This window comes from Miniopterus natalensis, chromosome 12 (genome assembly GCF_054644295.1).
Source record: "Miniopterus natalensis isolate mMinNat1 chromosome 12, mMinNat1.hap1, whole genome shotgun sequence".
Classification (NCBI taxonomy): domain Eukaryota; kingdom Metazoa; phylum Chordata; class Mammalia; order Chiroptera; family Miniopteridae; genus Miniopterus; species Miniopterus natalensis.
Genome location: NC_142092.1, coordinates 73,464,079 through 73,488,854, shown reverse-complemented (window position 1 = coordinate 73,488,854; position 24,776 = coordinate 73,464,079). Strand labels below are relative to the sequence as shown.

Sequence of the window (24,776 nt, the reverse complement as noted above, 5' to 3'; positions counted from 1 at the left end):
GTGAGTGTGCCCCTCCCTGCCCTTGGGCCGGCCATGCATCTCCGGCCTGGAACCACCTCTGGCCAGGTCCTTAGAATCAAGAAGGGCCCCGGGAGATGCCCTCTCCTCGTTTATAGACTGGGGAACGGAGGCAGAGTCTAGGCTCTAGAGTCAAGAGAGAAGATGGGGTTCAACGAGGGTCTGGGGTCCCGAGGGGCACTGGGATGGGCAGAGCCCAGAGACCCAGAGCGTGTGGGGGAGCCAGTGTCCATGTGTCCAGGCCAGTTGCTCCTCTGTGGGCCTTGGAGACCCGGGTACCCTGGGCGGGGAGGGCTGAGCCTTGGGGATGCCTGGAACCCGGCCTCGAGGGCGCAGCGATGCTCACGGCCCCGTTCCCAATGCTAGGCCAGCGAGACGGAGGAGAACGGCTCGGACAACCTCATGCACTCGATGGACCCGCAGCTGGAGCGGCAGGTGGAGACCATCCGGAACCTGGTGGACTCGTACATGGCCATCGTCAACAAGACCGTCCGCGACCTGATGCCGAAGACTATCATGCACCTCATGATCAACAACGTGGGTGCACGCCCCCGCCCCACCCACGGGGGGGCGCTCCTATGAGGCCAGGGAGGCGGCCAGCTCAGGCCCAGGGAAGCCTGGGCCAGGCCTGCGGGCCAGGTCCGAGGAGGGAGGCCTGGTCCACACCAGAAGCACCTAGCAGAAAAGCACACGACGGGAGTCTCCCGTGTTAGTTTGTAGATTCCCATACCCAAGTTGTCGCAAACGCGCTCGCAAGCTTTTCAGAAGGCGCCCGCCCAGTCCTGTGGGAACACCCGGACCCTGTTTTGAAACACACGCCCCACGGAACCACTGTCACCTGTGGCTCTGTGAAAAAGCTTGGCCCCTAAAGCATTAGCGCTGAGTTTGAATCCCGCCTTTGCCACGGATTCCCCGTGCGGGCAAACCAACCACCCTCTCCCAACCTGTTTCCTTGTATGTCAAACCTGGATAATAACAGTTGGAGAGTAAAGTGAACATAAAACACATAGCAACACAGGGCCTGGCCCAGAAGGGGGCGCTCAACGTATATTTGAATAACTAATAAGTAAGACAGGGGCCTCTGGAGTGAAAACCTCAGGCGTCTCCAAGAGGTTCCCAGAGTCCGGCCAGGTATCCGGGCCCCTGCCCAGCGCCCTACAGCCCCCCAGCCCCGGCAGGTTGGCGCCTGGGGCCGGGATGCTGGCTGAAGGCTTCCTAGACGTGCGACGGCCCCTGGGCGTCCTCCCAGAGCTGCGATCCCGAGCAGGCCCCCGGGAGCAGGGCGAGGGGCCGCGCGCGGGGCGGGGGGCGGGGGCGATCCCCGAGCTCAGGGCGCACCCCGGGGCGCGCGGCGGGCGCGGGGTGCCCCTGGGGCGCCGGGCCCACGCTGCCCTCTCTCCGCCCGCGCAGACCAAGGAGTTCATCTTCTCGGAGCTGCTGGCCAACCTGTACTCGTGCGGGGACCAGAACACGCTGATGGAGGAGTCGGCGGAGCAGGCGCAGCGGCGCGACGAGATGCTGCGCATGTACCACGCGCTGAAGGAGGCGCTGGGCATCATCGGCGACATCAACACCACCACCGTCAGCACGCCCATGCCGCCGCCCGTGGACGACTCCTGGCTGCAGGTGCAGAGTGTACCGGCCGGACGCAGGTACCAGGGTCGGGCCCTCGGCCCCGCAGCCCGCGGCCCGCGGCGGGACGGCCGGGACGGGCTCCCACCTGGAGCGAGGGGCGGGGCTTAGAGAGGGCGGGCGGGGCTTGCCGCGGGGAGGGGCGGGGCTTGCCGCGGGCGCTGGGCGGGGCCGGGGCTTCCGCGCTCGCAGGGCGGGGCTTCTCGCGGGGGCGGGGCTCCGGCGGGGGCGGGGCCGCTCACCTGGCCGCCCCCGCGCGCCCCGCCCCGTGTCGCCCGCAGGTCGCCCACGTCCAGCCCCACGCCGCAGCGCCGCGCCCCCGCCGTGCCCCCAGCCCGGCCCGGCTCCCGGGGCCCTGCTCCTGGGCCTCCGCCTGCTGGGTCCGCCCTGGGGGCGGCGCCCCCCGTGCCCTCCAGGCCGGGGGCTTCCCCTGACCCCTTCGGCCCGCCCCCCCAGGTGCCCTCGCGCCCCAACCGCGCCCCGCCCGGGGTCCCCAGGTGAGTAGGGGCTGGAGGCCGCCGGCCGGGAGGGAGCCGGGCCTCTGCATTCGAGGCCTCGGGGCGCCGGAGTCACGGGTGGGGGGGCGGGGAGGGGGGCGAGGGCTGGCGGAGCCTGCTCCCCAGGGGCGCTGAGTCCCGGCGGCGGCCGTTTCCGGGGAGGGGCCGTGGGGCTCCTCCTCCTGCCCCCTTTCCCGCTCGCATGGCGCTTCCCGCCTCTCCGCCCTCGGCGCCCTCCGCGCCCTCCGCCCTCCGCCCTCTCCGCGCTTTCCTCTCTCTCCCTTCTCCCTGCGCCCCCACTTCTCCCGCCCACCCCTGAGCCTCCCTGAGGTCCGAGCACCCGAGCCCAGGCCCCCCTTGGGGGTGCAGATTCCGTTCCCTTACACGCAGGGGTCCCCCCGAGCCGCCCCAGGAGGCCGCCCCCTCTGCCTGGCCCGCAGGACCGAGGCGGGCCGTGGCCGTGACCCCGGTGTGTGCGGTGTGAGTGGGCGTGCACACGGCGTGAGAGCGTGAGAGTGGCGCCCAGGCGGGCGCGGGGCGCGCAGCGACTGGGAAAGGGCCCCGCGCCGCGGGCCAGCCCCCCGGCTTTCCTCCCGCCCCCGCCCCCGGCCCCACCCGGCCGGGCCAGCGCGGGGTGTGGGGCAGGAGTGGGTGGAGGCCGCCCCGTCCCCCAGCTTCCCAGGGAAGGGGAACCTCGGCTTTGCCTCCTTCCCACTCGGATCTAGCAGCTTGTCCCGGCCCCGCATAAGCACCGTCCGTGTGTTTCCAGACGGCTGGAGGGTAGGGCCATGGGTCGAGCCATGAACCCCAAATGGAGCGAGATGAGGCTTGCTCCGCGGGGACCTGATGGTCAGAGCGGACGGGGTCCAGCAGGCCGCCGGGCACTGACGGAGCGCTGGACTGCAGTCCAGAGGCTCCGCCCACCCTGGCCTCTCCGCAAGCCTCCGTTTCCCTTCTGCCGAGTGATAATTAACATTCTGCCTTTCCCCCCAGGGTTGGTGAGGGGTCGAGGGAGACAGTGGCTAGAGGAGTGCCCCGTTCACTGCACACGTGGCTCTAGGAGCACTTGGTTAACTTCCGACGTGAGTTCAGATTCCTAAGGGTGTCGGACACGCCCAGGTCTGCGCTGAGGTCTGACATGTGGGAACTTGAAGATTTGGTACCTGCTTTTTTTTAAATATATTTTTATTGATTTCAGAGAGAGGACGGGAGAGGGGGAGAGAGAGAGACACACACACACACCAATGATGAGAGTCATCGATGGGCTGCCTCCTGCACGCCCCCTGCTGGGGATCAAGCCCAAAACCCAGGCCTGTGCCCTGACTCTGGGGATCAAACCGAGATCTCCGCTCTGACCATAGGTCGATCGATGGTCAACCGCTGAACCACGCTGGCCGGGCATGGAACCTGCTCTTAAGTCCAATTTTGCTAACACACAGGAAACATTTGGCAAGTCGTGGCCTTGCCTCGGGGGAAGAGAGCAATCCGGGGGAGCTTCAAGGCAGCTTAACTTCAGTGAGGCCTGGCTGCTGATTGAGATAAGGCTCTGGTGGCCAGGAGTCGGGTGGCATTTGGGTAGGCAGGGGCTGTGTGGGCAAGGGTTTGGTGTGGGAGGCACTGAGGAGAGCCGCTGGCCAGAGCAGAGTGCAGGTGGAAGGAGGCAGGATAAGCAGGCTGGCCTAGGTGCCATCGTGGGACAGGTTAGGGAGCCCTCAGGGTCCACAGAAGAGTTGGACTTGCTGGGACTCAATGCTGTGGGCAGTAGGGAGCCATGGAAGGCTCTTGGGCAGAGAAATGACTACTGGACCCTAGGAAAGCAAAACCTGTTCTTATGGAGCCGGGCTGGAGTGTGCAGGGAGCTGGTGCAAGTGCCTCCTATATGCGGGCGAGCTTCTGTGTTGTGACCCCGGCCACGTGTGTGCTTCCATGTGCCCAGTGGCTGCATGCCCCCGATCCGTGCTGCACGTGCCAGCCAGGGCGGGTGCTGGGCAGTGTTCGGCGGGGGAGGCGTATGCGTGTTGTTTGTGGGCATGTGTGTCAGCGTGTGCATGCGGGGCCTCACAGCACTGTGTGCACGCCCGTGCGTGTGCGTGTGCGTGCCCTCCACCCCGAGGCCGCCCTGTCCGTGCGTGTGAACTGCCATGTTGATTTCGTGCTGTCTTTCAGAATCACTATCAGTGACCCCTGAGGAGCGTCAGCCACGGTAGGTACTTGCCTCTCAGCCTGCTGCATGAGCGGTGTGTCTGGCCCCTCCTGCACCAGCTCCACACCGGGGGGCACGCCTGGGACTTCAGAGCCAGGCCCCCCGCCCTCCCCTTCTGCAGCTCCAGACTTATTCTGTCATCTTCTGTCCTCCCTGCCGGCTGGCTCTCTCCTCACCTTTCTCAGCCAGCCTCGGGACTCAGTGCCACTGCCCGGGATCTCCATGGCTGAGCCTGGGGAGCTCTTGGGACAGGCTCCGCACCCAAACTGGCAGACATGGGGGCTCTCCAGAGCTGCCAGAGGGCAGAGAGCTCGTGGTTTAGGGTGTAGGGGCAGGGAGCTTGGAGGAGGTTGTGTGTGGCTCTGGACTCAGGCAGCCAGAGGCCTTGGGTCTTCACCCTGGGGGTGCCGTATTCATCCCCCAGCCTGAGCCATGCTGCTGGGGCAGGGCAGCCAGCTGGCAGCCAGCTTGGAGCGCTAGGAACCGAGTCCACGATAGGGCAGAGGCGGTCAGAGTCCCACCTCTGATAAGCAGTGACCTGGGGCGAAGGCTCTGGTTGTTTGATGATTTCTGGAAGCCTGAGGGTCCTGTCCACACCGTCAGCCCAGAACACACCTCACAGGCGAGGAGGGGTCCCACAGCCCCTCGCCCTCCCTCCTTGGCGGCATGGCCACACCTGCTGGTGCACCACCGAAGGCAGCGTTCCCAGCCCCAGGTGGCGCACCGCAGCCAGCCCGTGGGTGCATAGACCCGGGCCTGCTGCTCCTAGAGGTGGCCGACACGTCCCAGCCAAGGGGATGGATGGCAGTGTCCGCTGACCTGGGCACATCAGCTCTCTGAGCTCCGCCCGGCTGGGCTGCAGAACTCGCCCCCGAAGCCGAACCCACCACCACTCTGTCCCTGCCGCTGACTCTCCTTCTGCTTTTCCCCAGCAGGAAGGGCCCAGCCTCACCTACGCGACCTGCGGTCCCCCGACCACCTGAGGCTCCCCTCTTAGACTTATAAGCCTGTGGCCACTGGCATCCGGCTGCCTGTGCTCCCTGCCTCCCCAGGGCCCCTTCGAGGACTCCTGGGCTTCCTGCCCACCCAGAGGGGCCTGCAGTGCTCCCTCCAGCCATCCTTTACGCCCTGCCCTCCTGGTTCAAACAGTGTTCTCTCTGTCTTTCCCGTCAGGCCTGGTGGCCGTTGCTTGGGGCTCAGAGCCCCATACTCCCTGAGGCTAGTGGTGGCCAGGGCCGGTGGGTTGAAGGATAGGAGGACCTCAGAAGGAAGGCAGAGGGGGCTGAGCATGTGTCTGGAGCTGTGGGTGCACTGCCTGGTGGTGTGTGAGAGACCAGCGTGCGTGGCAGGGGGAGGGCACCCCAGCCCCCAGCCCAGCTCCCCATGAAGCTCTGCCCCCCACCCCCACCCCGCTCATCTCCGGCTCCTCCCTCCCACCTCCCCGTTCTTGCCCCTCTCCTCTGTCGGGCCCTTGCCCACACCCTCGCCTGCATCTCCTTCCCCTGCCCTCCCCTCGCACCCCTGCGGGCTCCGCCGCCCTTGCCTTACCAGCTCTCTCCCTCCCCTCCTGTTCTCTCTCTCTGCTTCCTCTCCAACTGCCAGCCGATCGGGTCAGGCAAGTCCGTCCCGTCCTGAGAGCCCCAGGCCCCCCTTCGACCTCTAACCAGATCCCTTCCATTCCTCGGAGACTCCTCTTTCCAAGCCTGCCTGGACGGCTGTTCCGGGACTTGACAGTGGCTCCCCAGCCCCAGAGCCGCCCCCTTCATCTGTGACTTAGTCTGTTGTAGTGGTGAGCTGACACACCCAGCGTGCCGTTGGTGAAACTCGTGCCCCTGTGGTCTCTCTCCTGCTCCTTCCTATAAATATCTATAAATACTCGTATGTATACATATATATACACACGCACACATATATGGCTGCCAGTCTCACCCCTAGTGCTGGGAATCACCATGCTGTCTGAGTCCTGTGGCCCAACTACAAGGGAGCACTGTCACCTGACACCCTCCTCCGAGCGCGCCACCTCGCAGGAGGACGAGCTCCGGGCACGCCCAGCCTGTGGACAGCCAGCTGCCCCCTCCCTCTCCCTCCCGCACCCCGCGCGGGGCTGTGCACTGGCAGCTGCGTGGTTCTCTGACCGCCACCGGTCTTGCTGTCTCTTGGCTGAGAATAAAACCCGCTTCTGGACGATGGGGAACCATGTGTCCTCTGCTGGCTTGTGTTTTGTAGCACTCGGGGGGAGATGGTTTAAACATTGGGGTGCAGGGGTTGGGGAGGCCAGCCTTTGCTAGGGTGCGGTGAGGAATGGCAGAACGGGCCCAGCCTTTCCAAGGCCCCGAAAGCGCCTGGGTGTTAGCTGATCCTCACCCTGTGAATCCTGCTCTGACCACCAGGGGACAGGAGCACGAGCAGCCTGGAGGCGGGTGTGGGGCATGGGCGTGGACATGGCTGTGGGCGTGCCCTGTGGGGGGACGGAACAGGCCACCAGAGGGCAGGGTCATGGAATGGAAACCGCCCAGCCTGGAAGTCTGCTCCCCCTGATGCTGGCACCTGCTCCCTGCCCAGGTCACGTCAGTCTCTGAGTCTGCGGGCCATCAGGCAGGACTGCCCCGCAGAGCCCTGTGGGCAACCCCTAGGGGTCCCCCAGGCTTCACCAAGCAGCACACAGGTGGCAGGCCCACATCTCTTAACATCCCCACTGGACGTGCTCAGTCGCTGGGGGGCTCCACATGGCAGGACCCACTTCCTGTTCAGTGCTCAGGACAGAACCCGGACCGAGTGACCGGGAACAGAAACAGGCCAGGCTGTATGGCTAAATCCATTTATTCCGAAATAAAACAAATAGAGTCGAATCAACCCCATCCCCGCCTCCTTCCTCTGTCCTGTGTGATCAATAAATAAGTCTATTCTCGTATTATAATAGTAGTAGGAGGGAGGGAAGGGTGGCAGGAGGAGGTGGGGCAGCGCCCGGCCCATGGCTCCAGGGTAGTGTCCAGTTATCAGATGACCATGATCTTCACGCCGGCGTCGCTGTCGGCCCGGTAGAAGAAGGGGATGCAGGGGTTTCTGCTCAGGCCCGGGAACTCCTGGGGGCTCTGCAGCTCGCACAGCAGCTGCATGATCTGCTGCGCAGTGGAGCTCTCCAGAGCGACGGGGCCCGGCTCCGTGCCATCGGCGAGGCTCACCTCCTGAAGGTCTTGAAGGGGAAGGGCAGGGCTCAGTGATGTGCGTGCTCTCCCTGCCCACCCGCCCACCCGAGAGCTCTACTCACCACCCTGGCTTTGAGCAGCTCCAGTTGCTTGGGGGACCGGGGGGGCTGTAGTGGGCTCCCCAGCGGGTTCCTGGGCAGCCCCCAGGAACCTGCCATACCATTCATTACGCTCGCCCACCAGGCGCACCACCAGCTCCTGCAGCTCCAGGAGCTTCACCTGGGGAGAGAGGTGCTCAGCAGCCACACCGGGCCCAGCCCCGGCCCCCCGCAGGGATGCCAGGGCCCTACCTTCATGTCCTCCTTGTCCTTGGCCAGCCGGCTGATGTACTCCTCCTTCTCCCGGTGGCGCTCCTTCAGCACTGCCCTCTGGTTCTGGTAAAGGGTGATGTAGTCTCCTGCAGGCGGGGGACAGGGCTCAGCTGCTGGGCTCCCCACCCACATGCAGCGCCCCTGCCCAGGGCCCTGGCCTTCTCGCTCACCAATTGTATCCGTCTCTCCAGACAGCTGAATGCAGCGGTGCTCCAGCTCCTCCACCCGCTCCTTCAGGTCCACGTTCTCTTGCATGACCTCCGTAAAGCGGCTCTGCAGCCAAAACGCAGGGTCAGGGCTCAGCAGATGCCTGTCCCACCCATCTCCACCCTTCCGGGTCCCTGCCGGGGACACACACACACACACACACACACACACACACGACTGGATGGACTCACTCACCTGCAGCTTGTCCATGGCCACTTGGAGGGCCTGGTGGGTCTCCGCAGAAACACTGTGGCCCCCGGAACCGGGGGCTGTGGTCTCCTCCAGCTGGTGCTGGGGCGGAGCTGCCGGGTGAGCCAGGCACCGGCAGTGTAGCTTTTGCTTTTTCAGCTCCCTGCGCAGCCGTGCCTGTTCCTCCTCGGCGCTGGCTAAGGCCGTGTTAAAAAATGCCACCTGCAGTCAAGAGGTGCGTGTGTGTTGTTGTAGGGGTGCTCAGGACAAGCGGGAGGCAGAGGCAGAGAGGAGCTCCCCCTCCCAGGGCCTCTGGACACCCCTGAGGTTCAAGGATGGGTGTCTGACCAGGGCAGGCTGGGAATCAAGGGAAGTTGGAGGGTAGCAACCGAGAGGTAAGAAGGGTGTCCGGGAAGTAGGACGGGGAGGGGTGGGGAGGGCAGCTCACCACGGCCTCTCGGCTCTCCAGGTCCTCCGGCACGCTCAGCTTTGGCCGGGGAGCCGACTCCTCCGTCTCCTCCCCATCCAGTGCCTCTCCTGTTGGGGGCAGCCAAAGGGTCCTCAGACAACCCCACAACGGAAGTGGAGCAGCCAAGGAAGGTACTCGGGACCCAACTCTGCCCCGCTTGCTGTGCAGCCCAGTCCCCGGAGGACAAGGACTCTGTCGAAAGGTCTCTTCTAACTCAGTTCTGTGCCACTAAAAGTCCCCCTCCTTGGGCTCTGTGCTCTCCCTCTGGGCAGTTCCAATTACCTTCCCCAGGCAGAGCCATGAGGCTCAGCTGGGCCTGTAGCTGCTGGTTCTGTTGGTTGACAGCTTCCAGGAGCCCCTAAGGGGCCAGGAAAGAGCGTGAGAAGGGACACAGGTTGCAGGCCTTCCCACTCAGGGCTCAGGGGCCCAGCACTCCAACCCCCCACCTGGGTCTCCTGCAGCTCCTGACGGGCCATCTTGGCCTCCTCCTGGCTCTGGGCTTCCTCCTGCTGCTGCTGCTCCGCGAGCTGGGAGTGCAGCAGGACCTGCTTCTGCAGTACCTCCTTGTCGACGGTCAGCTGCTGGTAGGCGGCCACGTACTGCTGCAGGTAGCTCAGGTACTGGTCCCGCTGCTGCTGCAGACTCTGAGCCTCCTGGCTCTTCAGCTCCACCTGCGGGAAGACCCCAGCTGTGAGGGCACGTGGCGGCTCAATTCTAGGTTCTGAGCCCATGGCTTGAGGCGGGTGCAGACCCCTGTGCCCAAGGCAGTCACCGAGGGGCTCAGCCACCTGCCCAGGCCCCTGACTTCCTCGCTCCAGGGTCTGTGACTGCCTCCCTTGTCCAGAGGCCTATGCCGCCTTCACCCAGACTCAAACCTCTTAACAACCTGCTTTCTACTTTTCAGGCCACAGGCTTGTGGGACAGCAGAGAGGGCCCACCGACACCTGCTAAGTGCACACTAAATGCCTGATATTTACATGCGGGATTCTCATTTAATTTCCTCAATACCTCTAAGGAAAGTGCTAATGCCCCTTTAATTTAAGGAAACTAAGGCTTAGAGATGTGACGTGAACAGTGACTAGTGGGGCTGCGGTTAGAATCCATATATACTGTCCACACCTCCTCCCCTCTAATCGAGCTCAATGCCTCTGCTGGAGGTGCTGACTGACAGCACAGGGCTATGCGCCTCCAAAGGTCACAGAGCGGGGGCAACGCAGTCACAGGCTCTGAGCTCTGGGATCACCTGTCCTAGGCTGGAGCTGCCTCTGCTCTGGCCCTGCTACCCAGCTCGTCCTTGCCCAGGTGCCTCCCTCCCCAGAGGCCACGACCCATCTGAGCCCTCCTCGAGGGGCAGGGTTACCGTCTCCTTCAGCTCCCCCAGCTTCTCCTGCAACTGGCCCAACTTCTTGGCCAGCTCCTTCTTGACATACTGCTCTGTCTGAAGTGTGCTGGTGATCTCCATGTTTTCGTTGGTCTGGACAGAGAGAAACAATCAGTGGCCACCCAATGCAGCTGGAGACACCAGAACCTGGTGCCCGCCTCCTGCAGCTCAGGGAAGGGAAACCCCCTTCCCCACATTCATCGGCAGGCTCTCTAGGTCAGATGCCTTCACACCCCATTTTAAAGGTGGGAAAACAAAGGCCCAGAGGGGTTAAGTGTCTTGCCCTGCACCAAAGGACCTGAGAAGGGAGGAGGGTGGGCCAGGCTGCGTACCAGCCTGACGAAGCTGTCCTGCAGCTCAGCTAGCTGCTCCTTGAGCTCGCGGTTCTGGGACAGCGCGCGGCTGATGGTGGTGCGGTCACTCTGCATGTCCTCCAGCATCTGCTTGCGCATCTCCGCCTGCTCCCCCCAGCGCTCAGCCTCCCGCTCCAGCTCCAGTAGCCGCTGCCCCTGCTCCTGATTCAAGCGACTCAGACCTTCATTGTCCTGAATCTGGGCCCGCAGCTGCCCTGCCAGGACCTCCAGTTCCTGCTGCAGCTCTTCTGCTCTGGCTTGTAGCTGCTGCTCCACCTCCGAGGGCCCAGCGGGGGCCTCCTGGGGTGGGGGGACAGCTAAGAAAGGAAGTATACAATGAGGGCCTCCCACCTCTATAGTCTCAAAACATGCTCTTCTTGGTCCATAGCTCCTAACTAGGCTTCCTTGCCCTGAATCCTGGCTTCCTGGCTAATAATCCCACACTCATACGATATTCAATTTTTCAGGATACGTTTTTAGGCTCAAGACAACACTACGTCGCTGACGGTGGGCACCCTACCCCTTTTCCCAGACAGGGACACAGTCTCAGGGAGAGACTGCAAGACTTGCCAACTCCGGGTACACACCTCTTTCCCTCTGCCACAATGGTGTTCCATCAGCCCACCTCCTTGGGGGCATTCTAGCCACCCTCACCGGCTCCTGCCACAAGTCCTGCCCCAGATCCTTCCTGCCTCGGCTTACCTATCTGACTCCTCAGCTCGGCCAGGCTGGTCTCCAGCTCCTGCACCTGACTCAGACTGTGCTCCTTCTGCTCCCTCAGCTGGCACATCTGCCCGAAGCACAGAGAATGGAGGGAGGGGTGGAGGAAGGGCTGTGGACCATCTCCCTCTCTGCCCCCACCTACAAAACACACACATCCAGCCCTGCCCGGGTAGCTCAGTTGGTTAGCGCATCATCCATATGCACCAAGGTTGTGGGTTCGATCCCTGTCAGGGCACATACAAGAATCAACCAATGATGCTTAAATAAGTGGAGCGAATCGATGTTTCTCTCTCTCAAAAACCAATAAACTTAAAATTTTTTTAAAAGACCACCACCACACACATCCACCTCTGGCTGCACACAAGTGATATGACCAATCTGAGGAGGGGGCCCAAGGTCACATCTCACCTGCTCTGACATCTGCTGCATCTTCTGCTGCCAAAGGGCATTCTCTTCTTTCAGATTCTCTGCATACTGGTCTCTCTCCACCTGCAGCTGCTTCAGCAAATCCTTCAGCTGCAAGGATGGGCGCAGCAGTCAGCCAGTAGGGCCGGCCCTGAGCCTCACCAGCTCCTGGGCACTGGAGTCACTTTCCCCTCCACCCCCTGCAAGGCCTCACCTGTTCCACATGAGTCTCCAGCTGGGCCCGCTCCTCCAGGGCCCGCTGTAACTGCTCCTTGCTATCAGGGGTTTCAGACTGACTGGAAAACTGGAAGGTTAAAAGCAAGGTTAGATCTGGGAGCCCCGGTGGTTCCACACAATGCTCCCCAAAAGGGTCTGAACTGGGATCAGCATACAACGCGGGGCCAATAAAGAGCTCCATCCTCGCGTTACTAGTACTTACACTAAGTACTCACTGTAAACAATTCAAACAATGTGTTCAAAATCCTCCAACCTTTCCTCTGGCCCCCACCCACCCCAACCTGGTGAGCACCCTTCCAGACTCTTCTACACACAGCAGACGTGTTTGATTCCTGCACATTACAGTTGGGTTGTCTGGGTTCTGGCGCACGTGGCTCTGCAGCTCATCTGCTCTTCGCTGTGTACAAGGCTATTTAACTTTGAAAAGGCTGCGCAGTAGTCTGACACACGCACACAGCACTCACTCATCAACCCTGCACTGCGGGCCTCAGAAGGCTATAGAGAGACTGCACTGTGCTGCCCTCAAGATGGAGAAGCTGGGTCAGCAGTAGGAGCAGCCCTCTGAACCTCAAAGCACCTGAAGCTCTAACCTCTCATCTCACCTGCAGGCCATGTAGGAGGCGGCCTATCTCAGGGACAGGCACAGAGACTGCCCTGGGGGGATGGATGCGAGGCGAGGGGAGGAGGTTGTAAGATCTGCCTGCTGCCCAGGCCAGACCAACTCTGGAGACTCGTGTTTCACTCTGGGGTCCTGATCATAGAGAAGCCCTGACAACAGGTCACATCCAGGCAACAGCAAGGAGGGAGCCAGCAGGAGAAATACGTGAAGGAGCTGGGCTGTTCAGCTCAGGAAAGATCTTAGGAAGCACAGGGACTCACATGACCCCTTTCAAAGTGTTGAAGGTCTGTCTTGGGAAAGAGTTGGGACCTTTCCTGTGCTGCTCCGGAGGGAAGACAGGCCCCGTGGAAGGAAGTTAGTTCCATGAAGGCAGAGTTGCTCAGTGTGGAGAAACTGGAGGAGGAGCTCTCCGACCCGGGCACCCTGACCACCTGGTGGCTTGGCCCCCAAGAAGAAGAAAACAGACTCATGGGCCAGCCTGGTCAATGTCATCTATAAAACCATGGTTTTCAGCCAGGGTGCTTTTAAAAACAAAGACGAGAAAGCCCTTCCTGCCTACATTTACAAGTAAATAACTGGCTAATGTGATGGGTTTAAATTTGTTCAAATGGCGGGAAGAAACTGAGAAAGCTCCCTCTCTCTCTGAGATTCAGATTCCACGGTTCTGGGGAGGGCCCTGAGTTGCAGATTTTTATCAAAACCTAGAGGATTCTATGGCAGGACCAGAGCCAGGATCCCCATTTCCCAGCTCCTGGCTGGGGTCACCCTCAGGGACCACAGAGATGCCAGCCCCAGCTGGGGGGCCTGGACTCCCTGGCCAGCCCCTCACCTGCTGCAGCAGCAGCTCCGACATCTCCAGCTTCTTTCTCAGCTCCTCCACCCTGAGCTGCGCGGCCTCCTTGTCGGTCACCAGCACCCGGAGCTTTTCCTGCAGTTCTGAGTTCTCCTGCTTCAGGTCTTCATTAGTTTTGCTGTGAGAGGCAGTGGAGAAAGGCAGGAATGAAGGACAGAAAGGGTCACTCTGGTGATCAGCCCCCTGCCTCACAGAGAACCACAGACTAGTGGTACTGGGAGGGACCCCAGGGTGAAGAGTCACAAGTGATAGGCCAGAGGGGGAACATGAGCTGCACAAAGCCAAGCGTGAGTCGGCACAGCAGGGACTAGAGCCTGCTGAGCACATGTCCAAACCTGGGCGACCTCCTCAGCCTCACCCTGCTCCTTACCCTCCTGCTTCCCAGCACACCACCCGGCCCGAGGCCCCGGCCCCCAGCCCCATCCTACCTGTTCTTGTACAGCTCCAGCTTCAGCGCGTCCCGGGTTTTGGTGAGTTCTTTATTGTACTGCAAACACGGGAAGACGAGGTCGGGACAGGCAGGCGGCAGGAGAGCCGGCGGTAACGGCAGTAACAGCAACCCTCTCACCTGCAGCCACGCTCTACATTTTCCAGGGCACTTCCAGCCCAAGTTCCCATTTGCTTTCCATCAGAACTCAGTAAGGGCGGGACAGGCCGGCAGAGAGCTGATCCACAGCCGGCCGGCCGCAGCCCAGGACAGCAGGCGGCACCACTATCACTGCTGCTACCACCTGCGTCACTTTTTTTTGCTTTTGTGTGGCAGTGATGGGATTCGAACCCGTGTCACTTTTGAACCGTTACTGAGCACTTTACCAGGCCCCATGCTGACCTCTGAACCTTCACAATCACCCCAGGAAACAGTTACTATTATTATTTCCGTTTTACAGGTGAACAACCCAGAGCACTAGGAGTTCATTCACTTGCCTAACATCACTTAGAACAAGGACTGAACACTCAGGTCTGTCTGAGTCTTTACCCACATTTTCTTCCTGGGCTGGGGGCACGATATGAGGGGGAAATTAAATTGTTATTGTAATCTTCCATTCATTTTTTGAATGGGTGATATACTGACATAGTCCCAAACTCAGAAGGCACAAGAGTGACTGTCTCCCAGCCACCCTGTTCTCCCCTGGGTTTTATAACTCTTTCAGATCTGGCTTATATGTCACACACACGCATGCACACTTCCCCCCTTTCTACGACAGGGTAACATGAAAAATACTGTTCTGTGCCTTTGCAGTCCAAACACCTAGGACTTGGCCAAGGCCCACTGCCAATTAAGGGCAGAGCTGGCCTGTAGGCTCTCGGTTCTGCATCCAGTGCTGGCTCTGGACAGCACAGCACAACACCCACGGCAACCAACTCATCCCCTCTGCTTCTAACAACCCACACAACTTTAAGATGTTTTTATTGAGGGAAAGAGGGAGAGGGATAGATAGAAACATCAATCGGCTGCCTCCTGCACACCCCCTACTGGGGATCGAGCCCGCAACCCGGGCATGTCTCCTGACCAGCAATCAAACCAGCGATCTCTTGGTTCATGGGCCAACTCAACCACTGAGCCACACTGGCTGGGCCCAACCCACACAACTTTAGAGCAGTGAGGCGGCCTGTGCTGCCTTCTGGGCAGCAGACACCGCATTCTACAGATGGGACCTTGAGCCCAGCAAGTGTGGCTCAGCTGGTTGGGGCACTGTCCTGTGCACCGAAGGGTCATAGGTTTGATCCCCCCCGTCGGGGTGCGTATAGGAGGAAACTGATCAATGTTTCTCTCTCACATCAATGTTTCTCTCTCTCTCCATATCCCTTCCCTTTTCTCTAAAGTCAATTAAAGAACATATCTTCAGGTGAGGATTCAAATAGAAGATATAAAACATAAAAAGGGGGGGAGGGGCCTTGAGGCTTACTCCCCCTTGGGGAACCTGCGCCTCCAGGGGCTAGTTGGCTGCTGGGCTCACCCTGTCCGCCTGTTTCTGCTGCGTGGAGACAGCACACAGCGTCCGCTCCAGATCCCCGACGCGCTGCTGGGAAGACTGCAGGAGACCAGCAAGATCCTCCGCCTCTCCTGGAACAACAGAAACAAAGTCCAGAGGGGAGCCACCGGAGGCCAGCCCGTGTGCCCGGCTGCAGGATGGGGCACTGGTTCCCACCTGTTTTCTGCCTGGCTGCCTGCTGAGTGTGGGCCAGGGCTGTCTGCAGCTCTGTCTTCTCAGACACTAGGATCCCGATGGTCTGGATGTGAATCTTTGGGAGAAAAGCCAAACAAGTGCTGAGACGGAGGGAGAGCAGCACCCACGCAGCACGAGGGGACACGCCCAGCCCGCTCACCTGCAGCTGCTCCCTCAGAGACCCCTGCTCCTTTGCAAGCTTCTGCTTATACTCCTGCTTCTCCTGCAGGGAGAGAAGAAACATCTCTTAGGGAGGAGGCAGAAATGGAGCAGCAAAATTCATGCCCAGAAGCCACCAATGGCCCAGGACAGGCCCACCAGTGAGGCCAGGCTGGGGGGGGGGGATGGGAAGACCAGGGATGGGGAGGGGCAGGGTGGCCCCTTTGTTTCTCCAGGCTGAGTCCTCCCCGAACCCCTAAGTCATGCAGTGAGTTGACAAAGAAATCACGTTACTTTTTCTAGTTGATCTGCAATTTCCTGGTTCTGTTGTTTCTGTGGAAAGAGTCAAAGGGAGGTGACTGAGGTCGTCCCCTTTTACCTTGCTCCCCAGACCACAGAGGGATGGACAGGGACCAGGAGTGGGTTTTAAAGGGAGAGTTCAAAGCTCCCAGGCAGAAACTTTGGGTATAAGGCGGTTTTGCTCCCAGCTACAGGAACAGGTATCAGTCGGATTCCTAGAGGACAATGATGGAAACGCGAGCAGCCGGTTTGAGAAGGCAGAGCACCTTCTGCACGCCTGTGACGGACATTTACTTAGCACACTCCCTGGGACAGGTTCTGTGCTCAACAGCAGGAATGAAAAGGAGCTTTCAATCTTTTGATTTTTTTGAGCTAAAGGGAACTTTGGACACCCTCTAATTCTACCTCCTCGGGAACTGAAGTCCAGAGAGAAGGGACTTGTTCAAGGTCAAAGAGCAAATTAGGGGCAGAGTCGGGGCCAAAACACAGCAGTCAGGCTAGGGCTCCCCCTGGAGGCAACAGTGCCACCAGGGCAAGTGTGGAGAGGGCTCGACAAGCAGGGGTGTCTGGAGGACAGAGAACAGGCAGAGGGCAGCCAGAGAGAGCCATGCCACATGCTCCGCATGCGGGATCCCTCCAGCTGAGACTAGGCCCCCGCACCCCTCTCTCCCTTGGCATCAGGGGCCCCAGCCCCTTCTTCAGAGCCCCACATTGGCTGCATGGAATCAGGGACCCTCTAGACTCTTACCAATTCCTCTATCTCGCTACTGAGCTGTTTGTTTGTTAGATTGCTGGAGTCCAGGGCTAGAGATAGCTCTTGGTACCGGCTCTGAGGCGCATGCAGAGAGGAGGAGTTGAAGGAGGGGTGGGGGAGAGGTAGAGAGAGCAATCATTAGGGTTGGGGGTATCTGGGCTGCCTCAGCTGGCAGCAGGGCACCCAGCCCCCCCTGATGGGGTTGGGGGTCTGACCTGCAGGATCACTGGGCCACAGTCCAGGGTAACTCACCTCCAGAGCCTTTATATTAGCAGAAGATGCTAGTCCCTCCCCATTGACGAAGGGTGCCGACTAGGAGAGATCACAGAGCTCACATGGAGGTGCTCTGTCCTCACCAAGCCTAAGCCCCCCACCTCCCCCAATAGCTGGCACAATCTTCTCTGCCTAAGCTGGCCCCGGCTCCCTTCACTCGTTTGTGCCAACCTCTCCTGGTTCTTATCTCCCCCTTGCCCGGCCCCTCTAAAGCAGCTCTCATCTGCACTTCCTGCAGCAGGACAGAAGGATATAACCCATCCCTGGGTCCAGCTCCCTCATCTGAACAGCTTGAGGGAGGAGCCTCACAGAAGGAGCAACTAGCCACACCATACCCAGCTGAGCTGACTGCTTCCAGCATTTTCCCTCCCTCTTGGGAACCTCTGCCTCAGTTTCTACCACACTTCCTCCCCCTCCAGCCCTTCTGGGCCCCAATGTCTAGGGTACCTCACACACGAGACCGTTGAGCTGCTGGGAAAGCTGCCGCAGGCTCTCGGTAGATGAGAATCTGGGGGTGGACACAGGAGTCAGGGGTGCAGGAGGCTCGATGGGAAAGGAAGGGTCACAGGCAGCGGCCGCCCCGACTCCCTCAGCCTAGAAGCTGCTACCCTAGAGATACTCACGTGCTTTCCGACAGGACAAATGGAACCTTTTCAGGATCATAGTTCTGTTTGGAAAGAAACACATGAGGTGAGAAGTCAGGGGTGAGGTGAGTCAAGCTCATCTGACAACCTTCCCTCTCCCCGAAACTGAGAAAAAACCTGGCCACGGCCTCCCCACCCTAGTCCTCAGGGAGGGCGCCTGGCTCCAGGAACCAGGCCACCTGGAGAGAGGAGGGAAGAGTCCGCGGTGGGCCCAGTCCTCCAGGAAGGAAGGGGGTGAATACAGAGCAGGGCAGCGGGCAAAGGGGAGTGGCACCAACCTGAGTTGATGAAGTAGCGGTGGGGGGGAGGACACCACCAGGGGGCATGGTGTCATCAGAAGGTAGTGCCGCTGGAGCAGGGTGGTCTTTGGGCGCCTGTCACAGAAAAGAGCAGGAGTTAGGGGATGGGCGGGAAAGAAGGCTTCTTGCTGCCACGGATGCAGGGGTGCGGAGCGGGTAGGACAGGTGCTGCTGCAGTCAGAGTGACAGTCACACATGCTGGGAGCCACTCTGGCTGTGGCTATGGTTCGCCCACGGTTCAGGTCACTCTGCAGTCTTCTGGCAGCCAGAGCTCAAAGCAGGCCCACAAGACCTTCGTGAACACAGGGGCTGGCTTTCCCTGCAGTGCAGCATGACAGTACCAGGATCCGACCCGTGGCAGCCACAGCAGGTGGGAGGACGGTGTGCCGAGTCAGGGAGAAGGGGAAAGGCCAGTCTGTGCCTCAGAGTGGCCCTCACCATGGGCCCTGCTGGGCAGAGGGGGCAGTGAAGGAGCAGCAGATGGGGCCAACACAGCTCTCTCCCCTCACTCTTCCCTCCTCCCTTCCCTCCTCCCTCCAACCACTGGCTGCGTTTGCCCGACTCAGGCCTTTTCTGGGAAAGAAGCTGCCCAACTAGAAGCCTCTCCCTGTTCCTGGAGGTAAAAAGTAACCCCACCCCAAGCTCTTAGCTCCAAAACAACTAACCAACCAAGAAGCCACCTGAGAAACGGAGGTATGATATCCACCCGCTGATGGGGCTTCCTGAACAATCCTGGAGTGAGAACCAGGAGCCTCAGAGAAGCCGCTCTCTCTTCCCCAACTGGCCCCACCTGCTCAACCAGAGCCCCACCCAGCCTCTCTCCGGGCGGGCCGGGGCCTGACATCAGTCCAAGACTCTGGCTCTAGAGAGCTCATGTCCAACAGGCCAGATGGGACAAGGAGTGACAAGCTGAAGCTTGACAAGGGGAAGCACTAGGGAGCCATGGCTTGTCCAGCGAGGCTGGGACCTGGAGGGAGAGGCTGCATCCCGGGGGGGAGGGGATGGGGGGCTGCCTGCACGCTGGACCCCTCAGTTCTGGCCTCTGAAAGTCCCAATCAGCCCCTTCCTTAGACAAGTGCTGCAGGCGAGTCAAATTGTTTGCACTACTGTCCACTCGTGACCTTTGGCCCTGGAACCTGGTGTTGCCTCACCAAACCTGTACAACCGACTCTAACAGGCAAAAGGGGGGCTCTGAGCTGACCGGGCAGGAGACTTTGGAGGAGTGAGCACCCTCCCAGCATGGGCCCCAGCAAGCTCTAGGTCCTTCCTGACATCTTGAATTCCCACAGATCCCTAGCATTAGACACAAAAAAGCTCAGAAGAGGAAAAAGTACTTTTCTGAGGACTTAAATATATATAACATGACTATTTTGTGAACACCAAGTTATTTCACAATTTTAAGTCTTGTAGCTAAGTATGGATTTTTGAAAAAACATTGTCTAGCCCTGACCAGTGTAGCTCAATTGGCTGGGTGTCATCCTGTGCATTGAAGGGTTTTAGGTTAGAGTCCGGGTCAGAACACATGCCCAGGTTGTGGGTTTAATCCGCAGTAGGGGGCGTGCAGGAGGCAGCTGATGGATGTTTGGCTCTCACATCTATGTTTCTCTATCCCTCTCCCTTCCTCTGTATAAAAATCAACTTAAAAAGATCTTTAAAAAACAAAACAAAAAGAAATTGCCCACTCCCCTCAAATGTCCCATTCCATTAAAAACTTTTTATTTCTCCATGAGTCCCCATTTCTGGAAATGCTCTATTTCTGCCCAGGATACTGTAATCACGGGCCTGCATTACAGGAGTAGGAAACCTAAGTGGGAAACAGTTACTGATAAAGAGAAGAATTAAAAACAATAGGGACCCTGGCCAGGTAGCTCAGCTGCTGGAGAGTCCTCCCGATGCGCCAGGGTTGTGGGTTTGATCCCCAGTGGGGCACATACAAGGGTCAACCGGTGAATGCATAGGTGAGTGGAACAACAAAAACCGATGATTCTCTTTCTCTCCCCTTCAAAAAAAAAACAACCACCACGAAGGGCTGTGGGACTCTGCTTCATCTGCAGAACAGGGCCGTGGACACAGGCCACCAGTGTAAATACGCAGCTTCAGGATTCCTGCAGGCCTGCACTGCCCTCCCCGTGCCACGCAAGCCCACAAGGTGAGTCACAGCGCCTGCAGAGACCTGACCAGCTGGGTGGGAGCATTCCCGATGACTGAAATACTCTCTAGTACCAGCCAGGGGCACCCTGCCGCAGCCTTCCTCCCAAACCTCCCTCCGGCAGGATCTGGCCCCATTTCAGCCCTGCTCCTCTGGCCTGGCAGAGGTCCCCCAAGGAAGTCAATTAAGAAGGAAGTGCCAACATCACATCCGGGGGAGGCCATCTCCTGGCCCAATGCACACCAGGCTCCCCACCTTTCTGGAAAGTGCTCTGAGAGCTCAGGATCCTGGCCGTTACCTGTACCACACCCTTGGCCTGGAATTTCCATTTCCTCCTCTCCATGTGGATGGATGTTACCCACCTCTGATCTTCAAACCGGCCTCAAATGCCATCCCCTCCAGCCTCAAATCCATTTAAAACCCACTCCTTCCTCAGCCAAGCATGAGGATGCTGCCACACTCGATCGTGCCTCTTTGAGCACAGCCTGCCTCCCTCAGTGGGCATTCTATTTGGCTCCCCTACTTTCTCTGGGGCCCAGTCAGGTGCCTCTGCTATCATGGGCCCACTGGCTACGCTTAGGTGTCCATATTTGATTTTTACTCCCTTTCTCTTAACGCTACGTAGCTGACTCTCAAAGCAAAATTAATCAGCTGGAAAAATCACAAACTGCTCTGAGGTCTATTGGTCTTCTGGGGACAGATGCTCACAGGGCAAGACCAAAAGGTCTGATTTTACTTAATCTCTTAGTCTGAGAGCACCGCTGGACATCCAAACCTTAGGTTCAAAAAGCCCAAATCCCACCCTCCTGTTCTGGAAGCTATTACCTTTAACAATCAAGGTGTATCTCACCTTCTCCAAGATGATAAAAGATGTGGGGGAAGAAAAAACATACCCAATCAACCAAGCAGGCGAAAAAGCAGACATGAACAGGCCAAGGGTTAATGATAGCAACATAAAAATAAGCCAAAGTACCCCCCAAACCACAGAAGCCTCGGGGACATGCACAGCTGGGAGAGAACAAGCCAGAGAGGGGTCTCAGCACTGCCTCACCTTCCAATCGTCCAATGGGGAGAGCGCTACCCCATTGGAATGGTTAAGGTCGGACACCAACACCTTCAGAATGTCCTGAATCTACAGGAAGCGAAAAGGGGAGACAAGGGCAGGGGAGAAAGAGAGAAGTGGCTTAGAGGGAGGCGAGAGTCAGGAAAGGAGGGAGAGATGGGTTCAGGGAAATTACACTCTAAAGGAGAGAGAAGGGGATCAATGCCACAGTCTGTGCCATCTTTCCATATAGCCACTTGCTGCCTTGCCACAGGCAGAAATCAACACCAATGAACAGATGGAAAAGCCCCCTGAGCAATGCAGTCACAGAGTGGAGTCACCTGACGAGTGCAGCTCCTAACGCACTCGTCAGACCCTATCCTCAGCTGGGATGCTAGGGATGAACCTGGCAGGGCCCCAGACCCCCCCTCCACTGTAAAAAACAGACTTTCCAACAAAGGTTGGCTTGAACAAAAGGGATTACACCTAAAAATAAGTCTGCAAGACACTGATCTAATCCAACAATATCATCTTACAGATAAGGAAACTGAGGCCCAAGGGAGGAAGTGATTTTCCTGAGGCTGCCCAGAGATGTACTTGCAACTCCTAACCCAGTGCCTGGGGCTCTCCCTACCACACCTTGGGACTCTTTTGGTGCTTCCTAAAAGGGGAGCCCAAAGGCAAGTGGCTGGTGGTTCTCACAGCCTGGCTTCCCCCTGAGGCTGGGGATGAGAAAAACCACCAGAGCAGCAAGTCCAACAGCAACTACCCTTACTGGACTTTTACTCCACACCAGGCCCTATATTGAGGATTAGTATAAAAATGTCATTTACACTTCATAAGTGTAAGATAATATTACCCTGATTTTACTGATGTGGAAACAGACACCCAAATGGCCCCAAACCATATCCCTTGCAGAGGGAGAGGTAGAATTAAGAATTCAAGCCCTGCCCTGGCGGCGTGGCTCAGTGGTTGAGCATCAACCTATGAACCAGGAGGTCAGGGCACACGCCACAACTGCAAGCTCGATCCCCAGTCGGGGGCGCGCAGGAGGTAGACGATCAATGGCTCTCTGTCATCATTGATGTTTCTATCTCTCCCTTCCCCTCTCTAAAATCAACTTTTTTAAAAAAAGAAAAAGAATTTGAGCCCACCCGGAGCAGCTCAGCTGGTTGAGTGTCATCCTGTGCACCCAGGGGCTGTGCCCTGGATTCTCCGTCAGGACGTATGCCTGGCTTGCAGGTTCAGTCCCCAGTTGGGGCACATACAGAAGGCAACCGATTGATGTTTCTCTTTCACAATGATGCTTCTCTCAGCCTCTCCGTCGCTCTCTCTCTCCCTTCCTTTCTCTAAGCATGTCCTCAGGTGAGGATTAAAAAAAAGGGGGGGGAAGGGGGAAATTGGGAGACATCTGTGATACTCTCAATAATGAAAATAAATTTTTTAAAAAAAGAAAAGAACTTGCCCGGCTTGAGTGGCTCAGCAGTTGAGCTTTGACCCATGAACCAGGAGATCAGGGTTCGATTCCTAGTCAGGGCACATGCCCAGGGTTGCGGGCTGGATCCCCAGCAGGGGGCGTGCAGGAGGCAGCCGATCAATGACTCTCTCATCACTGATGTTTCTCTCTCTCTCCATCTCCCTCCCTCTCTCTGAAATCAATAAAATATATATTTTAAAAAACACAAAACTCAAACCAAGAATTCTTAACCAGTACTTGACTCTTCTCCCACAATCTTAACCACTACCCTCCACTGGCCCCCTTGAGCACCCCTATCCCCAGAAGCCAGACTCACATCCTCCGGCGGGTGGCCATCAGAAGTGGCTGTCTCAGGGCTGCTGCCATTTTTAGTCTTCTTTTTCTTCTTGGCTCCTGACGGAACGCCAATGCCTCGCTGCTGCTGGAATTCTCTCAACTGCGAAAAGGAAAAGCAGCGAGGCTCATGACAGCCGTGAAGCCCTGTACTGACACCCCACTGTACAGCTTCCGATCACATGCACCGTCCAATCTAATGCCACAGCAACCTTAAAAAGGTGTTGCAGTTCTTACTTAATGACCCAAGAAATGGGCTGATTAACACGGCTTTTTTAAAAAGGCAGTAATAGAATTTAAACTCAGTCTTCTGACCCTGGGTTCTGGGGGTTATGCCATGAATCAGTAGCTGCCAGGGGACAAAACCGGAGCTAGAGAGAGGAGGTAAACATTTAAGGGATCGGACATAAGGGTCCCTTCTCATGCATCTGTTGGAGATGCACACCACGGCTTCTCAAACTTCTCCATCAAGGCAGCCTGACGGCAGAAGGCAGTGAAGGTGCGCAGCCCTAGAGAATCTGGGATTGTGCCCGGCCAGCGCGGCTCAGTGGTTGAGCATCGACCTATGAACCAGGAGGTCGCTGGTTCAATTCCCGGTCAGGGCACATGCTTGGGGTTGTGGGCTCGATCCCCAATGGGGGCCGTGCAGGAGGCAGCTGACCATAACTCTCATCATTGATGTTTCTATCCCTCTCTCTCCGAAATCACTAAAAACATATTTTTTTAAAAAAAAGAGAGAAAAATTCTGGGATCAGATTTCAAAAAAAAGACAACCCCAGCACCCTTTCAGGAAGAAGTCGCTCTTACAAATCTACGTAAATGTCGCCCCTAAGTATACTGACTTAGAAGAGGCTTTTCCTCTCTCAAGAGGATCCAGCAAAACGGCTGCTTCAGCCCCACATTTATCGGGTGGCGCTCAGGGCACCCCGCGCGGAGGCGAGGCCTGGGGGGGAGTCCCCGCTGCGCCGCGCGCAGGTCCCGGATCCGCTCCACGGAGGATAAAGCAGAGCCCGGCCTCCGAAGAGCACGCGCCGGGCGGCCGCGGTCCCGAACCCCAGGGAACCGGAACGCGGGGCGGAGAGAACGCGGGCGGAGCGTTTGCAAAGTCTCTCTGGGGAGAGTGGGGAGCCCGGGAGAAAAACAAACTACAGCACAGGGCCGCCTCCCAGGCGTGGGGCCGGCGCGTCGAGGCCGCCGGGGCAGCGCCGGCTCCGACCTGCGGCCCCTTCACGGCCGGACGCCGCCGCCGCGACCAGGGCCCGGGAAGGGCGCGAAAGCCCCAGCGCGCGGCCCAGGCGGCGGGGGCGGCCCGAGGGGGCTGCGGCACAGCCACATTCCACTCCCCCCAACCGACGCCCGGTCGCCCCGCGGCGAGGGAGGGAGCGCGGCGCCCGGAGCCCGGTCCGCGGGGACAGGAAGCCCCGGAGCCCCGGCGCCCGGCAGGTCCGGTTCCGGGCGGCGGGGGGCGCGGGCCGAGCCCGCAGCCGGGAACCGCGGGAGTCACCCGCCAAAGTCACCCGGGGCCGCCGAGGGCGGGCGCCGGGCCGCCGGGGTGGGGGGCGGGGCTGCTGAGAGGACTTTCGGGGGCCCAGGGTGGGGGGCGGGCGACGCCGAGGGTCTCGCCGCGCGTCCCTCGAGACGCAGCAGAGACTCGAGCCCCGCGGCGGCCGCCGAGGGGCCTCGGGCTACGTCGGGGCGCCGCGGCTCCGCGCGTTTTACCTTTTTCCTGGCCTCCGCCAATTTTTTCTGTCGGACTTCTTCCGACATCTCGGGCAGGGGAGGGGGGCGGGCGGCCACATCACCGCGATCCCGGAAACCGCCTCGGAATTGCTTCCGGCAGCCACCGCGCATCCTGGAGACGGAGCCAGAGGAGGA

The 24,776-nt window shown here is 59.1% G+C and overlaps 2 protein-coding genes across 13 annotated transcripts in view; one reads left to right on the top strand and one right to left on the bottom strand.

The window, feature by feature from the left end:
• The window catches only part of DNM1 (dynamin 1), a 38,907-nt gene extending 32,363 nt beyond the window's left edge, over positions 1–6,544 (top strand). For 2 of the 6 annotated variants that reach the window (XM_087823071.1, XM_087823070.1), the window contains exons 19-22: positions 385–555; positions 1,429–1,670; positions 1,932–2,147; positions 5,953–6,544. In XM_087823071.1, the coding sequence (XP_087679197.1) occupies positions 385–555; positions 1,429–1,670; positions 1,932–2,147; positions 5,953–6,013 (690 nt within the window). In that variant the 3' untranslated portion in view covers positions 6,014–6,544. The other 4 variants (XM_087823067.1, XM_087823068.1, XM_087823069.1 and 1 more) reach the window with 3 other exon arrangements.
• Positions 6,545–7,154: 610 nt separating this feature from the next.
• Positions 7,155–24,700, bottom strand: GOLGA2 (golgin A2). Of its 7 annotated transcripts, XM_087823059.1 has the most exons (27): positions 24,621–24,700; positions 22,885–23,004; positions 21,101–21,181; positions 17,880–17,975; positions 17,581–17,624; positions 17,405–17,465; positions 16,937–16,996; positions 16,679–16,759; positions 15,925–15,963; positions 15,632–15,694; positions 15,454–15,547; positions 15,262–15,368; positions 13,732–13,790; positions 13,280–13,421; positions 11,809–11,898; positions 11,598–11,705; positions 11,169–11,256; positions 10,446–10,783; positions 10,093–10,206; positions 9,179–9,403; positions 9,015–9,090; positions 8,712–8,800; positions 8,270–8,485; positions 8,038–8,140; positions 7,847–7,953; positions 7,619–7,775; positions 7,155–7,543 (listed from the first exon to the last, which is right to left on the bottom strand). In XM_087823059.1, the coding sequence occupies exons 1-27, from the start codon at positions 24,666–24,668 to the stop codon at positions 7,347–7,349; spliced, it is 3,003 nt and encodes a 1,000-aa protein (XP_087679185.1). In that variant the 5' UTR covers positions 24,669–24,700; the 3' UTR covers positions 7,155–7,346. The 7 variants fall into 7 exon arrangements, with proteins under 7 accessions (XP_087679185.1, XP_087679186.1, XP_087679187.1 ...); XM_087823060.1 differs by lacking the exon at positions 16,679–16,759; XM_087823061.1 differs by lacking the exon at positions 21,101–21,181.
• Positions 24,701–24,776: the final 76 nt, after the last annotated feature.

Bases quoted from the DNA above. Each gene is read 5' to 3' on its own strand.
- GOLGA2 (XM_087823059.1), bottom strand. From the start codon at position 24,668: ATGTCGGAAGAAGTCCGACAGAAAAAATTGGCGGAGGCCAGGAAAAAG. The intron at 21,182-22,884 runs GTGAGTCTGGCT...CGCTTCCTGTAG, and splicing joins ATGGCCACCCGCCGGAGGAT to ATTCAGGACATTCTGAAGGT. The intron at 16,760-16,936 runs GTGAGTTACCCT...CATGCGCCTCAG, and splicing joins CTAATATAAAGGCTCTGGAG to AGCCGGTACCAAGAGCTATC.